General features: G+C 42.5%; 1 protein-coding gene across 3 annotated transcripts in view; it reads left to right on the forward strand.

The window, feature by feature from the left end:
• Nucleotides 1–13,293, forward strand: part of LOC139378648 (coiled-coil domain-containing protein 136-like) — a 58,073-nt gene extending 44,780 nt beyond the window's left edge. The window contains exons 6-10 of one of the 3 annotated variants that reach the window (XR_011628313.1): nt 1,620–1,737; nt 5,731–6,040; nt 6,235–6,369; nt 7,840–7,905; nt 10,848–10,918. Coding sequence is in view for 2 of the 3 variants with exons in the window: in XM_071121002.1 (XP_070977103.1) it covers nt 1,620–1,737; nt 5,731–6,040; nt 6,235–6,369; nt 7,791–7,895 (668 nt within the window). In the remaining variant the exon portion in view is untranslated. Of the gene's footprint in view, nt 1–1,619; nt 1,738–5,730; nt 6,041–6,234; nt 6,370–7,790; nt 7,906–10,847 lie in introns of all 3 variants that reach the window. The other 2 variants (XM_071121002.1, XM_071121003.1) reach the window with 2 other exon arrangements.
• The last annotated feature ends 4,727 nt before the right edge of the window (nt 13,294–18,020 follow it).

Raw genomic sequence — 18,020 nt, forward strand, 5'->3', positions numbered from 1 at the left:
TCCCCAGACTAAATAAAAGAGGCCAATAAAAATAAATTCAACCTGATGAGTAACAAACTGTTTCGGAGAAAATGAGGATCGCAATCTGTCTTGGCCTCTGTAGGGATGATGCAGACTGAAAACTGATTCCTCCTTCAAACACTCTAATGTTGAAACCCCTCAAGTCCAGAAAGCAGGCGAAAGCTTTTAAAAGTTGTACTGTGCTCTCTGTCTCAATGTGCTCATTTGTTATGGCTGCTACTCCTTTATATGAATTGAATGCTAATAAGTAGAAAAACAACTCTGCCCTACACAAAACCAACCCAATAGTAGATATAAATGAGTTAAAGTCCCATATTTTTCCAGAGCTGCTTTTTTCAATTGGTTATTTTCAGAAGAGAGCCTGGGTACTGCGCGCTCTCTCTCTCTGTCTCTCTCTCTCTGTCTCTCTCCGTCTCTGTCTCTCTCTCCCCCCTGGCCATTCCTCCTCAGTGTTGTAAACCTCTTCTGGTTTCTTCTCTCCCTACTTTATGTATTCAGTATAATGAGGACATAACATATTATCTAGCAGAATGAGTAACACAGGGTTACTCGATCAAAGGCTCTCTCTCTCTCTGTGTGTGACCTGTATTATATTGGCAGTTCACAGTACTCTATCCTCGTGCATCTCCAGCCTGTGCATGACTTTCATTAGCCTGTGTAACAGCAGGGCTAATGCCAGAGAGAGAAAGAGGGAAGAAAAGAGAGGGAGGAAAGAAAAGGGAGAGAGGGAGGGAGGGCGGGGGAGAAGGTGGTATTGAGACAGAATTAGGACTATAAAAGTAAAGGAAAACAGGGATTCAGAAAGGGTCAATGAGATTGTGCTCAAGATACAGTGTTAGGTCTAAGTGTACTGTACCTCACCCAGTCACATAAACACAGTAGGCTGTTATTATAGCCATACATCAGGATCTTGAACAAGAAGTGGCAACCTCTCTCATAGCCACCCACACATACACACTTTCAGGTGTACACACACGTGCACACGTTTAGGTATACACACATAAACACACGCTGCCCAGCAACATTACAAACAACATTCCTAATTATAACACCTGTAAGAGGAGCTCTTTGGCGCTATAGTGCTGTCGTGTTTAAAGGTAAGCTTATACTTGGTTATTTTCAGACTTCATCCTCAACTCTCCCACACTCATTGACCACCTTCATCCAGGGGAGGATTGAGCCTCTCAACCAACGTCTGTGTGTTGCTAACAGTATACTGTAGCGTCCTCCACTGTCCCTGTTTCATACCAGTCTCGATCTAGTGAACCTCTGTTCGCAAACACCAATTGGATAGCTTTTTTTGGCAGATATTTTGAGCTCGCTGTGGAGTGAGCTTACGTCACGTTCTTAACTCTGTTACACCTGAACACATTTCACACTCTTATCTAAACTAATATGTTACAGGGCCATGGTGGAACCAGTGTTGTTCAAAACCTCAACTACCTTCCTCGCCATATCACACCCTTTCCTGTGGAATCTGTTACCATGACTACTTATTGTTAACATGGTTCAGTGCGTCAACTTTCCCACCCCAACACACACCCAAGACAAAACAGCACACACTCATGTGACCCTGTGTACGTGTGTGTGTGTTCCAGGTGAGGTAAGCCAGCTGACGGCGGAGTGTCATGCGATTTCAGACGAGTGTCAGACCCTGAAGGACGAAAACAAACAGCTGAGCCACAAACTGCAGCAGCTACAGCAGCAGCGAGCCGGGTGAGTGGCCGAGCAGCCAGTCGAACAAGCTGCCGACCAATTAGTCACAGGCTCTCTATGTCTGGGGACCCCCACAATGCTCTACAAACCTACCGTCTGTTTATTGTCTGCAGATCATCTATCATAACTTTTTGTCTGGGGTCTGATGTATCAGTAACAAGCTGTCAGTCCACAGATAAGACAAGATCACACAGGTAAACGTAAGAGGCTTTTTAAAGCCTTTGTCTCTTCCATCTCTATCCCCAAGACATTTCTTCCTTGGTCGTCTGGATGTGTGAGTGTGATCTCGTTCCTACAGTATACACCCTGTAACATAACTAGGAGGTGTGTGTGTGTGTGTGTGTGTGTGTGTGTGTGTGTGTGTGTTATAGGTCCCAGTTTTGGGACTGGTGCAGCAGATGATAGTTCCTGTAGCACAGGATAAATTATGAAACAGGAGAACGTGGCTTCTCTTTCAAAGGTTCTCTCGATTATTTTATTCAACATTCTCTCAAGGGCAAATCGTCTTTTTCTGTCTTTTCGTTGTGTTTCAACATTTTTTGTTGTTGTTAAAGTGTATTTAATAATCTGTCTCATAAACCCCTGACATATTCGTTCATACACATATCAAACATACATCAAAAATATTACATTTCAATCCAATTCACATCTTCAAATTCTTTACATTTATACCCCAAACACATTTACGCTTAACTTACTTCACCTGTTTAGATTATAATTATGTAGTTGATTGCTGCCCACTATAGCCCCATGGGAGACTCTAAAAGATGCAAGCCTTTAAGGTGGTATAACTCATTAGAAGTTATATTATACCCATGCTCAAAATACATTCACTCCGTGTAAGAAAGGTTAATAGAAAGACAAGAATATTGCAAATGAGATTAATGTTAATTATTAGAAAATGACTGAACAAGCTACCATATCGCTAACTGAAGCTAGCAACCAACTGACTGGAGCTAGCAAACAGCTAACCGGAGCTAGCCAAAAGCTAACCGGAGCTAGCAACCAACTGACCGGAGCTAGCCAAAAGCTAACCGGAGCTAGCAACCAACTGACCGGAGCTAGCAACCAACTGACCGGAGCTAGCAACCAACTGACCGGAGCTAGCCAAAAGCTGACCGGAGCTAGCCAAAAACTGTTTTTCTAACATTTATAGTACAACAATTACAAGGTTCTTAAACATCACAGTTACAACATTAAATTCTCTAAACCCTTAGGATGTTGTCAGGCGTGTCTTACCCAGTTAACAACTCTTTTTTTTCTCGATCAAAGGAATGCACCGCCATCATTACATTTCACACTTGACATGCGCTTTTTGTCTAGTACCAAGTTATACTATGTTGTTCAAAACCATTACATTCACTTCAACAGGCAAGTTACAAAGCTATATTGTCCTATTCAGTGTATTTTAGCACTGAACTGACCTGTTACACAGGATAAATGCTCACATTGTATATAGACTTATTTTTCTACCATATTATTGACTGTATTGTAACGACCCTGGGTTTATAAGCGGTCAGTCGATAGCGCGCCGGACCTCGGGCTCGAAGGTCGAGGGTTCGAAACCTGCTCCCTGCTGTTTAATTACAGTATGTTTGTTTTACTCCATGTGTAACTCTGTGTTGTTGTATGTGTCGAACTGCTTTGCTTTATCTTGGCCAGGTCGCAATTGTAAATGAGAACTTGTTCTCAACTTGCCTACCTGGTTAAATAAAGGTGAAAAATAAATAAATGATGAAACAGGAGAACGAAGCCAAAGTTCTCTCAATAATGAGAACACACAGGTGCAGGATCGCATTTGGTCCCAGTGCGAAGTGAACAAGTCTAATGCCCCCTACTGGCCAACAGTAGTATACATGCATCGAAATGGCAAGACCTTGGAGGACTGACATACCTGTATCAGTAAAAGCGTTCTTCCCCAATACAAAGAAACAAACACAACCGTACTTTTTGTGTGCATCACACATGCATGTGTCTGTGTCTGTGCATGCACGTGTGTGATTGTGCACCTGAGAATACACCAGATGTGTCTTAAAATATACATAATACAGGCAGCACAACAAGCCAACACCTGTTTATAAACAAACAGTCAACAACAGGTTATAATCAGATGAACACACACACACACACACACACACACACACACACACACACACACACACACACACACACACACACACACACACACACACACACACACACACACACACACACACACACACACACACACACACACACACAGCTCAGTGAAGATGACTCACAGTAGACGAGTCTACTGGTGAATATGAATAATTTACAACTAAAGAGGGAGGCTAAGTATTAGGCAATTAGCAGTCTACCTCCTACCTCCAGCCATAGCCCAGTACCTCCAACACACAGACACTGACCTCTTCCTCTCACAAACACACACAATTTCATAGCCGATCTCTCCATGGTACACACACCCATCCAGAGGGCTAACGTCCTGCTGCTGACAGTGGCACATCAAAGAGCTCAATACTCTGTGAGTACTCTATGTACTCAGTGAGTACTGCATTCTTACATAACATGCTTGACACAGTTTCCTATAAACCCTCCACTCTCTGCTCTCTGGTGTCACCACTCTGATCTAAGGGGATACCGAGACACAGGAGAACATCTCCATTTGAGCTCCTTGTATACAGACCTGATATTGAGGTGGCTATACTGTATATAGCAGGCTGCAATAGCACGGCAGAGCACTGTGGGAAATTAAATCAATGATCTTACTGTAAGAGCATACTTAGGCCTGGTTTCATTTCACCCCCTAGACCGTAGCCCCTCTTGTCCCCTTTGAAGGGATTGTTTAATGTGGGTGAGGCCTTAGGAAACAACGTCGTCTAATTCTGGGATGCATAGACTAGTAAGGATGAAGCCTGTGTATGTAAGGGTACTGTATCCAGGGGCCTCCTGGTTGGCGCAGTGGTTAAGGGCGCTGTACTGCTGCGCCAGCTGTGCCACCAGAGGCTTTATCGTAACCGGCCGCGACCGGGAGGTCCGTGGGGCGACTCACAATTGGCCTAGCGTCGTCCGGGTTAGGGAGGGTTTGGCCGGTAGGGAAATTCTTGTCTCATCGCGCAGCAGCGACTCCTGTGGCGGGAGGACGCATGACTTTCAACCTTCGTCTCTCCCGAGCCCGTACGGGAGTTGTAGCGATGAGACAAGATAGTAGCTACTAAAAACAATTGGATACCACGAAATTGGGGAGAAAAATGGGTAAAAATGTAAATAAAAAAAAGATCCTGTATCCTGACATAAGTCATTTCCTGTTTTTGAAAAATAACTTTTTGTTGTGTGATCTTGGTTTGTGGCGACATCGTATTAGGAAGGAAATTTCATTGAATTCATTCTCAAGTCCCTCTTCCAACCCAGATCTACTCAAATGAAAGACACAACGCACTTCTCCAATGTTAGCCTCAGAGAAAAAATCTCAGACTCATTGGCAGAAGTAGTGACTCATGTTTTCCCAGAATGAAAGAGAGCTGTGGTTGGTCCTTCACGGCATTGCACTGTAATACATCACACTGAATACAGTAGTTACTTCAATGCACTCTATTCTTGTACTCTGATAGTGCTCATCAATTTTTAAGCTTCAATTATTTATGTTCACTCAAAGTACTCTGTAGTGTAATGGGGTGATCTGACCATATAAGCTGTTATGTCATGAATGTTTAAACTCTGGGAGAGTTGTGGTTGGCCCAGGGGACAGAGTTAAATCTGTTTAAACTCTGTGAGAGTTATTGTTGGCCCACAGTATAATTTTCTCCCAGTGAATAAATGTTGCTGAGAGGGAATCAGTAATGAGGCGAGTACTGCAATGCGGATATCAACAACACCACAGCAAATGCACACACACACACACACACACACACACACACACACACACACACACACACACACACACACACACACACATGATGAATGATGCTTATAAATTGCTAACACATTGAATGATCTCTCTGCTCTGGATGACAGCTCCAATGATGTCTATCTGGCCTTGAGAGGGGAGGGGGACGAAGACCAGAAGGATGAGGGTGTTGGGCAGGATGAGGAATCAGTGAAAGCTGGAGGCTACATGACCCTGTCCCAGACCCAGGGTGGGCAGACCCAGGGTGGGCAGACCCAGACTGGTCAAGGTGGGCGCTTGGTGGATGCCTCCATCCAGAAGAATATCTCGTTTGATGGCAAGCCCATCACCAATTGGAACGGGGGACCCTCTGAAGTCTTCTCCCTACGAGACCAGCTCAAACTGACTGAGGAGAGGTCCTCGCAAGTACAGAGACAAGTATGGACACAGACACATACAAGTCTTATAAACAGAGTAAGCCAATGTGATGATGAAAATGCTCTCTCTCTCTTTCTCTCTCTCTCTCTCTCTCTCTCTCTCTCTCTCTCTCTCTCTCTCTGTCTCTCTCTCTCTCTCTCTCTCTCTCTCTCTCTCTCTCTCTCTCTCTCTCTCTCTCTCTCTCTCTTTCCCAGTGTGAAGGGTTGAAGGGGGAGCTTGCGGAACTTCAGGGGCTGTTTGACTGCAGCCAGAAGGAGAGGGCGGAGCTGGAGCAGGAACTGCATCACTACAGGGTGGAGCTAGAGAGGCTGGGCGGCAGGAAGTCACAGGTGAGAGGTCAGCGGTCGGAGGGAGGTTACTTTGGTAACTTTGGTAACAATGGCAGACAAAAGATGGCCTCTTCTGTGTATGAGTTGGTGAAAACAAGTGTTCCTATAAGGGGACAAACACTACACATGTGTTATAAGAAGGGTTATGGTGGTGAAGGAGCTGGTTATGAGGTAAGTAGAAGGGAACGAGAAGACAACTATACACATACACACCTGTATTTACAGTACACTTGCGCTAACTAACCCATTCTCCTCAAGCATCAAGTCTGTCTGTCTGCCTGTATTGTGTGCATGTGGGTCAGTAGCAACAGCTCAGTCTATGTCTCATGGAATCGTGACTTGTCTCTCGTCCTCTTTCTGCCTCCAGTCCTCTCTCTGCCTCCAGTGGTGTAGTCAGTTATTCTTGTGTCCTCGACTTTGGTCCCTGGCTTCTTCCGCCCTCTTCTCAACATGCATTGCTTCAATGGCGGTGTGCGTCCTCTGCGTCCTGTCGCCCTGTCCAGTGTCTGTCCCCGTGTCCACCTAAACAGTCCGGTCCCTACCCTCTTTCTCTTCCTCTTCCTTTCTGATGCCATCAAAACCAGGAAATTCTGAATCAGAGTTTTGTTGAAAACTGAATAACAAAAAAGACTAATCAACCCACATGTTATTATAGTGTACAAATGTGAGCTTATAAGCAAGCCACTCTACCCTTGATGATTTGATTGGGTGTACGTGGTCTCCTTATCAAGAATTTGGACTTAGACCATCCAGCCTGAGTACCACAGCAGTTCATGTCACTCACCTGTCCTCCATAGTTGTAGTTTCTCTTGTGACGAAACCCCCTCACCCACACTGCTGGGCTGCCTACAACTCCCAGGGTTCTCTCTGTCTGAGTGACCGTTTGAGTGACAGGCAGCACTTTTCAGTGTTGGCAGAGATCTTTAAATGACAAGATAGAACCATTACACAAGTTGTTCATCTTGTCTTTAACCATCTTTGATGTGCTCTAATGCCATGCTCTTTCTGTTTTTCCCCTCCCTTCATCGTTGCCATGGCTGTGTTTTGTTGAAAACTCATATTTATAAACTTATTCACATTCATATTGTCAAATCTGTTTACCATAACCACCCCACAAAACGTTGCGCAATATGGTTTTTATTATCAATCTGCCTGTCTCTTTATTTCTTTTGTTCTCCCTCTCTGTCACTCACCCTCTCTGTCCTTGTCTATCGGTTTCTCTACCTGTCTATCTGCCTGTCATCTCATTTATCTACCTCTCAATCACCTCATGATGTTTTATTTACATATCTGTTGTCTCTTCATCCATCTCTCCATATGTGATTCTTTCATTTTTGTCTCACTTTATTATGATTTGTGATTTCTCTCACCACCTCCCTCCTCCTCTCTCATGCCCCCACGATCCCTTGTTTTCTCCCCAGAACTGCACTCCTCCGTCTGAGCCCCCTGTTCTCTCCATCTCCTTCATAGGAATGATTGTAATAATGGCCCTGATATGGTGCTGGTGGGAGGAGCTGGCATCCTAGAGGGGACCAGGTATGGGCATGCCCTTTCTTTATCTAGAAGAATCATATATAGTCAACTCTTATTTCCTCTAAGAGAGGCTGAATGTCTGTTGTAGATGCAGATTATTCAGCCTCTGGCTGTGGGTGTGCCTGAATGTAGAATACTGCACACACAGATATACTGTAGAAAGCGAATGTATAGCGCCAGTACGTCTGGTTTGGTTAATGGTTAAATGTTATTAGAGTTCGTAGTTCAAAGTTCTGACAGTGATCTGATCTGTTTTGGAAGGGTACCTTATTCCACTGACATAAAGACTCTGATTCAAGCATAAGCTTGTGCTGGAAAGACCAGCTATTGCAGTGGAATAGACCAATGTCTTACAATGTAAGTTGTCCCTCTGAGAATCACGTTTCCCTTGATCTGTCAATCAAACTAAATCTGTTTGAGGAACGCAACCTCTATGGTGAACAATAAACATCCAAAGCCACATTAACACCAAATGGGCTAGAACCAAAATGTCAATAGAGGGTGGCGAAAATACTTTACAGATGTCAGCGACTTGGCTCCCGTTGGGGTAAACTGGCTCAAAATGTACCGTGTGGTCTGCTTTGTTCCTCTGAAGGTGGGCCGTCAACCTTAGAGTTAGCGGAGTCACTGAGGCAGACGGTCCAATAACTCAGTCCCACCCAGCAGTCTCCAAATGCACCATTCACTATGTTTACTATGACTCTACTGAATGGAATGACTCCGATTCTAAGAATACTAAGAACTTGGCTTGGGACAGCCAAGCAGCCGCCACACTTGAAAAGCTGCGAGTAAGAGAGAAATGAAAAGGAGAGAGAAGAAAGAGACTTTCACACTTGCTCGCCTGTTCCGCTGATGTTTTCGTCCGAGAAAGGTGGCTTTTTTTTGAGTGGTCCGTCACACTTATCCGAGGGAAACACAGTGACACGCAGCTCCTTTCATGTCTCCATTGGGAATGTGCAGAGATTACCACTAGAGCCAAGATGGATGACGCAGCGCTAATGTCAACACCCACTGCTCCTGCCTGACCTCCACAGGCGGGACAGGAGCCAGGAAGCCAGGGAACTGAGGTTTAGAGAAACCTTCTCTCCCTCCAACCTCCAGCCAGCTGAATGCTGTGTTGTGGTCAGCCTGCAGTGAGGCATAGCCCTTTCTCCATCCCTCTCTCTCTTGCATGGCCCCTGACAGATTTAGCTGAAAGGGGTCTTGGAACATTTAGAATGAGGTATGGCTATTTACCTTGGAACATTTAGAATGAGGTATGGCTATTTACCTTGGGACATTTAGAATGAGGTATGGCTATTTTTCTTGGGACATTTAGAATGGGGTTTGGCTATTTACCTTGGGACATTTAGAATGAGGTATGGCTATTTACCTTGGGACATTTAGAATGAGGTTTGGCTATTTACCTTGGGACATTTAGAATGAGGTATGGCTATTTACCTTGGGACATTTAGAATGAGGTATGGCTATTTACCTTGGGACATTTAGAATGAGGTATGGCTATTTACCTTGGGACATTTAGAATGAGGTTTGGCTATTTACCTTGGGACATTTAGAATGAGGTTTGGCTATTTACCTTGGGACATTTAGAATGAGGTTTGGCTATTTACCTTGGGACATTTAGAATGAGGTTTGGCTATTTACCTTGGGATATTTAGAATGAGGTATGGCTATTTACCTTGGGACATTTAGAATGAGGTATGGTTATTTACCTTGGGACATTTAGAATGAGGTATGGTTATTTACCTTGGGACATTTAGAATGAGGTTTGGCTATTTACCTTGGGAAATTTAGAATGAGGTATGGTTATTTACCTTGGGACATTTAGAATGAGGTATGGTTATTTACCTTGGGACATTTAGAATGAGGTATGGTTATTTACCTTGGGACATTTAGAATGAGGTATGGCTCTTTACCTTGGGACATTTAGAATGAGGTATGGTTATTTACCTTGGGACATTTAGAATGAGGTATGGCTCTTTACCGTGGGACATTTAGAATGAGGTTTGGCTATTTACCTTGGGACATTTAGAATGAGGTATGGCTATTTACCTTGGGACATTTAGAATGAGGTTTGGCTATTTACCTTGGGACATTTAGAATGAGGTTTGGCTATTTACCTTGGGACATTTAGAATGAGGTTTGGCTATTTACCTTGGGACATTTAGAATGAGGTATGGCTCTTTACCTTGGGACATTTAGAATGAGGTATGGTTATTTACCTTGGGACATTTAGAATGAGGTATGGTTATTTACCTTGGGACATTTAGAATGAGGTATGGCTCTTTACCTTGGGACATTTAGCCTGAGTTGGAGTGTTTGTCTTTTATTGTAGTGAGTAGTAAGGGTTCAGAAACTTTAATGAGAGTGTCAAGCGTCCATTTTAGGATGACATGGCCACAAGTTGTGTGTGGGTGTGTGTGTATGTGTGTGTGTGTGGGCGAGAAGCTGTCAGTACACTACACCACACTCAGGGGGATCCTCTTACTGGGCTCCAGGGTGACATCACTGCTAAACTCTCTCTCTCTCCCTCTCTCGCACACCACACACACCACACACACACACACACACACACACACACACACCCACACACTCTCTCTCTCTCTCTCTCTCTCTCTCTCTCTCTCTCTCTCTCTCTCTCTCTCTCTCTCTGCAGCTAACAACACCACTCAATTCTTCTCTCTTCTCACAAAAGAGTGTGTAGGTTGGTTGTGTCGGTCTGTATCCCAATTGAACTGTAAATTATTGGGCTGTAAGGCACAAAATAGTCCTTTGTCCAACATGTGTGTTGAGGGAATAGATGTGTCCAAAGTGTATGCAAAGCGAAGGGGTTGTTTGAGCTAATCTGACCAAACTCGAGGAGCTGTTACTGTATGTGTGTTAAAACTTGTGAATGAATAACCTCTGTGACCTTTGAACCCTGTCCTCTGTCCTCTTGCCACCAGGAGTGCGAGGGAGGCTGGAACCTGGTGGCGGTGGTTGCCGTGGCAGCGCTTGTAGTCCTGATAGTCCCCAGCCTTTCCAGAGCGTTTACCTGAGGACTACACAGAACGGAAGTCACTGTACAGGAAATGACTGTGCTGGTTTCCCCTGGCAACATGGGCAATGCCATGCCCCTATCTCATGATGCCCTTGTCAAGTCTCCTCCTCGCTTCATCTTCCAAGGAGGACTGCATTGACAACTGACATTTTCACCAGGAAATACAACACAACAAGGAAGTAGTCTCAAGGAGAAATACATATACCTGTTTAAGCCACTCTAAAGATAAGGATGGCAATATCTTGTTTCTCTCTTTAAAGCCCTTCAGTTTGACTCAATCGGTTTCCCTATAACAGGGACTGCCTCCGAGTTTGTGGCAGTACGGTGTCTGCATGGGCGTCAATGGAAATACACAATTTAGCACAGAACATGTCTGCACATTTATTGATTGATCGGTTGATGGTTTATTATTTGATTGGTTGATGGTTGATTGGTTTATTGACAACCTGTAAAGGTTGAATTGGGAAAAGCTCATGCACATATTGAGTCACTGATGAGATTTTTCTCTTTCCAATGGGCATGTGATTTTTCCCCAGAACCTACCCCTCCTTTTGAATCACTTTGAACATTGCCACTGCAATTGTCTCTGCTACACCTGTAACACTTGTCCTTCTGTTTATGTTGTGGCATGCTCTTTTTACGTTTAAAAGAAGATGTGTGGAGGAGGGTTTGATTATATGAGTTTGATGTATTGGATGTTTGTCTCCTTTGTAGATGGTTCTTTCTCTCTCTCGTCTGCGTCTGCATGACTCTCTGTCTCTCTCTGTCTTTGTCTCTGTCTCTGTCTCTGTCTCTCTCTCTCTCTCTCTCTCTCTCTCTCTCTCTCTCTCTCTCTCTCTCTCTCTCTCTCTCTCTCTCCTTACAATTGGTTATATTTTGTATGTGAATGGAACCACGACCACTATACACATCTATACAGACAAACAATACTATCATAAATGCAACTTGGTGTGTTCAATTTGACAGTCCAAATGATTTCCAGCTAGATGTCTATTTTTGTAGCCATAGGAAGAATTTGTCCCCAAGACTGAGGAGTTATTTAATGACTGATTCCACTGTGTTTGATTCTGCTTAGAAACAGAACTTAACAAGGCTCGTTATTTGAAACAGAGAGTTATTTTTGTAAATAGACATTGTGTTTAAATGTTTTGCATTATTTTTTATATTATAATCGTGACAAGCGTTCTGAAAAATTACAAACAATCAACATAGGTCACCAAAATGAAAAGTGGAGCCAGTGATGAAATATGGACCATTGTTTTCTAGGATGTGCATTTTGGGGTTTCTCTTACCGAGTCTTTTCGTCTTGTACTGTTTGCGTTCTACTCTCTGATATCTATATTCTCTAACGATGATTCCCTTTTCTTTGTTGGCACGAAGCACACAGTTTATTCACAGGTTCTCCAACTGCAACTTGCCTGCAATGCATGGGAACTTTTCAGTGTCGTTGCTGTAAGCTTGACACAACACATTCCAATGATAGATTGACTTAACAACAACCGCGATGTGACACTGTTGTCATGGAGAAGACGTCTAACCTTTACTCTGCCTTTTCGGCACCTACGGAGTGCACCGAGAATACTTTTTGGTTCTTACTCTACCTTTTGACATGACTTAGCTACCGTGGAAATACATAGCAACACAATCCTTTCAACTCCTTTATGTTAACGGTGGAACCAAATGTCAGAAATGCGCTTTGCGTTGAGTGAGAACGGTGGTGTTGTTTTAGAGCTGTCGGAGTTAAATGGTCTTTGTCCGAGAACACACCACGACTATGACTGAGAGAGCAATCTGACATAAGTGTTTTCTTTTCGAGAGGATCGTTTGTGAGAAACGTGTACAGAATGCAGTAAGCATTATAGCTGGTGCCTGGATTTGTAGTGTGCTGTCATGACTGACAGTTAGTTGGCTGGTTTCATAGATGTATGTAGGCGAGCTAATCAGCTAATCAGCTGTGGGTGTGTAGGTGACAAGACACTGAAAGCGTGCTTAGCCAATATTCCTCTGTATTCCAGTATCCTATTGTAGAGTAATAGCATTATAAATATGTATAGGTAATTAGTGCTTCTAATTTATGCTAAGAATCAATTCATTACGACTTTAAGTATATGCTATTAGTTTCAATACGTGATTCATAATCATAAACGTATGATGGGCAATTAGACACTGTGTATAGAATCTTTTTTTCCCACAGTGCAGAGACAATATAAGAACTCATTGGTAGGTAAATGCATGCTACAGTGTATGTAAAAACAATATCTGTAGTTGTGGACCAACATGTGGTATTTGTATTGTATTGTAAATAGGAAATAGTTTAGCACAGTTAAATAACATGGTTTGTTGATTCGAGAGCAGTTGATTTGAGAGCAGTTGATTCGAGAGCAGTTGATTCGAGAGCAGTTCTAGATTGAGTAGAGGGTTCTTTTTGAATTGGCTGAACACAGCCAGTGCATGAATAGTGTATATGTGTATGAGACCGTAACATGTTTAGATATTGCATGTTAGACTTAGTAAACAACTTGCATGGCTATAGATGAGTAGATCTAGTTCCTGTAGTCACAGTAATTTCAGCCAATCCATTATGACCTTATTAATGCATGACTAATCAGAATCATTTGTGATTTTTTCTCTCTCACTATGTCCGTCTCTCTTAGTTGATTTGCTACTTTACTGGGTTGTCACTATTAATATTTTCACTTTGGTTTCATACAGTCTATTCTACTCTATTGTACTCTACTTGATTCTACTTTTCTTCTTCAATTGTCTGGTCTCTACAGTGTGTATAGATGTATGTGGTATTTATCTTCTCTGCTGTGCTTCAAATACTGTAAATTCCACTGACTGTGTATTTTTCTTTTTACCCAGCTTCTATTCCAGCATGGAAGCTTAAACAATAAGGGAGAGACACATTACGGAAACTATTCTACATGTCAAAACAACCTGTGCTCTTAACTAGAAACTGGCTGCTGCTCACTGTATGTGATGATGTGAAGTTTGACCTTTGACCTTATGTAAAGCTGCTGCTCATTCTGTATGTCTCTCTGTCTGGGTCTGTGTGACATGGCTACTGTCAATGTCTGTTTTATGCGGTGCTGAATCTGATTTAGCCATAGTCTCTACTACAACACCTTGCCAGTCAATGTCTCTATGAGCTTTTATGGGTTAATGAGAATATTGTGAGTATTTTGGTACATTTTGTAAATGAACTGAGAAATAAAAGTAGTTTATCCTTATTCTCTCTCTCTCTCTCTCTCTGAACTCAGCAAAAAAAGAAACGCCCTCTCACTGTTAACTACGTTTATTTTCAGCAAACTTAACTTTTGTAAATATTTGTATGAACATAACAAGATTCAACAACTGAGACATAAACTGAACAAGTTCCACAGACAAGTGACTTACAGAAACGGAATAATGTGTCCCTGAACAAAGGGGAGGGTGAAAATCAAAAGTAACAGTCAGTATCTGGTGTGGCCACCAGCTGCATTAAGTACTGCAGTGCATCTCCTCCTCATGGACTGCAGATTTGCCAGTTCTTGCTGTGAGATGTTACTCCACTCTTCCACCAAGGCACCTGCAAGTTCCCAGACATTTCTGGGGGGAATGGTCTAGCCCTCATCCTCCGATCCAACAGGTCCCAGACGTGCTCAATGGGATTGAGATCCGGGCTCTTCGCTGGCCATGGCAGAACACTGACATTCCTGTCTTGCAGGAAATCACGCACAGAACGAGCAGTATGGCTGGTGGCATTGTCATGCTGGAGGGTCATGTCAGGATGAGCCTGCAGGAAGTGTACCATATGAGGGAGGAGGATGTCTTCCCTGTAATGCACAGTATTGAGATTGCCTGCAATGACAACAAGCACAGCCCCAGACTATGACGGACCCTCCACCTCCAAATCGATCCCGGTCCAGAGTACAGGACTCGGTGTAACGCTCATTCCTTCAACGATAAACACGAATCCGACCATCACCCATGGTGATGTAAAACCATGACTCGTCAGTGAAGAACACTTTTTGCCAGTCCTGTCTGGTCCAGTGACGGTGGGTTTGTGCCCATAGGCGACGTTGTTGCCGGTGATGTCTGGTGAGGACCTGCCTTACAACAGGCCGAGAAGCCCTCAGTCCAGCCTCTCTCAGCCTATTGCGGACAGTCTGAGCACTGATGAGGGATTGTGCTGCTCGTGGTGTACCTCGCTGTTGTTGCCATCCTGTACCTGTCCCGTAGGTGTGATGTTCAGATGTACCGATCCTGTGCAGGTGTTACACGTGGTCTGCCACTGACAGGATGATCAGTTGTCAATTTTGTCTCACTGTAGTGCTGTCTTAGGCATCTCACAATACGGACAATGCAATTTATTGCCCTGGCCACATCTGCAATCCTCATGCCTCCTTGCAGCATGCCTAAGGCACATTCAAGCAGATGAGCAGGAACCCTGGGCATCTTTCTTTTGGTGTTTTTCAGAGTCAGTAGAAAGGCCTCTTTAGTGTCCTAAATTTTCATAGCTGTGACCTTAATTGCCTACCGTCTGTAAACTGTTAGTGGCTTAACGACCGTTCCACAGGTGCATGTTCATGAATCGTTTATGGTTCATTGAACAAGCATGGGAAACAGTGTTTAAACCCTTTACAATGAAGATCTGTGAAGTTATTTGGATTTCTACAAATTGTCTTTGAAAGACTGGGTCCTGGAAAAGGGCCGATTCTTTTTTTTTTCTGAGTTTATGTGTGTGAACTCAACTGGTCTGAAAGCAATGTTACTGTAAAAGAATGCTCATGAACATGCGGTCTCATATGAACAATCCTGATCAATGTTATTTTGCCATATTCCAGAAACATCCTAATCTCAGTTGGATTGAATACACCACATACATTTCTAAGTAAATTGCAGACTACAAGCTTAAGACAGTTCAGTCCGATCTTTATTCGCTGTGTGACTGACCTGTTGACAGGTCAGAGAGGAGGTTCCAAAGGAACAGCGTAAAGAGGAAAGATGATCAACACTCCCTGCATCGTAACCCTCTGCAACCCTATCACACCCCTCATGGTCCTTAACTGTCTCTCCCTCCTCCAGGGGTTTTATATAGTTCCAGCGCTCAGTGTCAAAGCCTCTCACTCAGATCCATTACATGACCGCACATGATGGACGCACCCTATTCTCTCCTATACACACGCTATTCATTATACTCTAGTCATTATACAGTTACGATGCACACTGTAGTGCGTGACTGACTTCCTCATATGAAGTTGTTGCACGTTGCGTTTATATTTTTGTTTTCTATATATATTGTATTATATTTATATTTTTGTTTTCTATATATATTGTATTATATTTATATTTTTGTTTTCTATATATATTGTATTATATTTATATTTTTGTTTTCTATATATATTGTATTATATTTATATTTTTGTTTTCTATATATATTGTATTATATTTATATTTTTGTTTTCTATATATATTGTATTATATTTATATTTTTGTTTTCTATATATATTGTATTATATTTATATTTTTGTTTTCTATATATATTGTATTATATTTATATTTTTGTTTTCTATATATATTGTATTATATTTATATTTTTGTTTTCTATATATATTGTCCTTTATTATTCCCCCTAAACCTACCACCACTCCCCTAATTAGACTTCTACTTCCATCTTATACATACTATATACATTCTATGGACACGGTATATTTTACATCAGTTATATTTTGCTTGTCTTTAGTCCTTCAGCTACCCTCAACCCCTCCCATTTATCTATGAACACCATCCATTTTGGGATTTCTATTTGCTATATTTTTTTTTCAACTGTGCTGTGATGTTTCACAAAAGTTCTGAACGTTTCTATTATCATGGCTTCGGCAGATTGTAAATTAAAGACACATTTTTTTTGCTAGGAGTATTATTATATTATTGCTCAATTGATTATGACCTTTCAGATCACCCAGTGGTGCTAAATGCAAAGTTAACGGGAAATGTTGCAATTCTTCAGCCATTCCTGAACCTGCGACCAAAAACAAGCTAGATATGGACAGAGCCAAAACAAATGATGGGAGATGAATTCACCTTTCAGCAGGCCATTTTTTATATATTTTTTTTTACCTCGATTTAACTAGGCAAGTCAATTAAGAACAAATTATTATTTTCAATTATGGCTTAGAAACAGTTGGTTAACTGCCTTGTTCAGGGGCAGAATGACAGATTTTTACCTTGTCAGCTCGGGGATTTGATCCAGCAACTTTTCGGTTACCGGCCCAATGCTCTAACCACCTGTCGCCACAGTAACCTAAAACAAAAGGCCAAATCTACACTGGAGTTGCTTACCAAGAAGGCAGTTAATGTACCTGAGTGGTAGATTGTTGACCAAAAAAATACAGTTAAATCCATTATATCCCACTTTGTAACACAACAAATTGTGGAAAAAGTCAAGGAGTGTGAATACATTCTGAAGGCACTGTAAGCAGTGCTCGGGCAGTTACTAGTTCATGTAGACATTTCAGGTGTTTTCAGGCATTTCCTTCCCCTCAGAAAGCAACATTATGGAAGACGTGAGTCCAGTGAGTCTCAGACACTGTGTTTGAGAGCTCAATTACATGTTGATGCTCTCTCCTGCTGACTGAGGTGTGAGATCACCCACACAAGAGGGGGAGAGATGTAGATATTCTGGGCCTACTGCCTCTGAGTGTGTGTGTGTTCCCTTCCTGTGTCCCCCACTGTTTAAGCTAACTCTCCTTATTGAGGGTAAAGGAGTCAACACTGACCATTACAACTGCATTTCTGAATCATACAGAGCATCCCGGTCCCAGTAGGCAACGCTGCCCATTGGCATTCAGAGTTGTGGCACTCATAATTATGATGAAATTATACTATTGGAAAGCACAAAAAGTTGCAAGTAACCTGTGTGCTGCCAGATACATGTCTAACTTGTGTATTTTGTTTTTGTAAATACTGAAGATCTGACTGATAATCAAGAGGTGTCATATCAAGGTGGAATGTTGGATAAAGAATCATACTCATCACATTCATTGTTACTCTAGACCTCTGATGCAAGCATTCTAGTTCTGCAAATTTATCA

Source organism: Oncorhynchus clarkii, chromosome 21, assembly GCF_045791955.1.
Source record: "Oncorhynchus clarkii lewisi isolate Uvic-CL-2024 chromosome 21, UVic_Ocla_1.0, whole genome shotgun sequence".
In the NCBI taxonomy this organism is placed as follows: domain Eukaryota; kingdom Metazoa; phylum Chordata; class Actinopteri; order Salmoniformes; family Salmonidae; genus Oncorhynchus; species Oncorhynchus clarkii.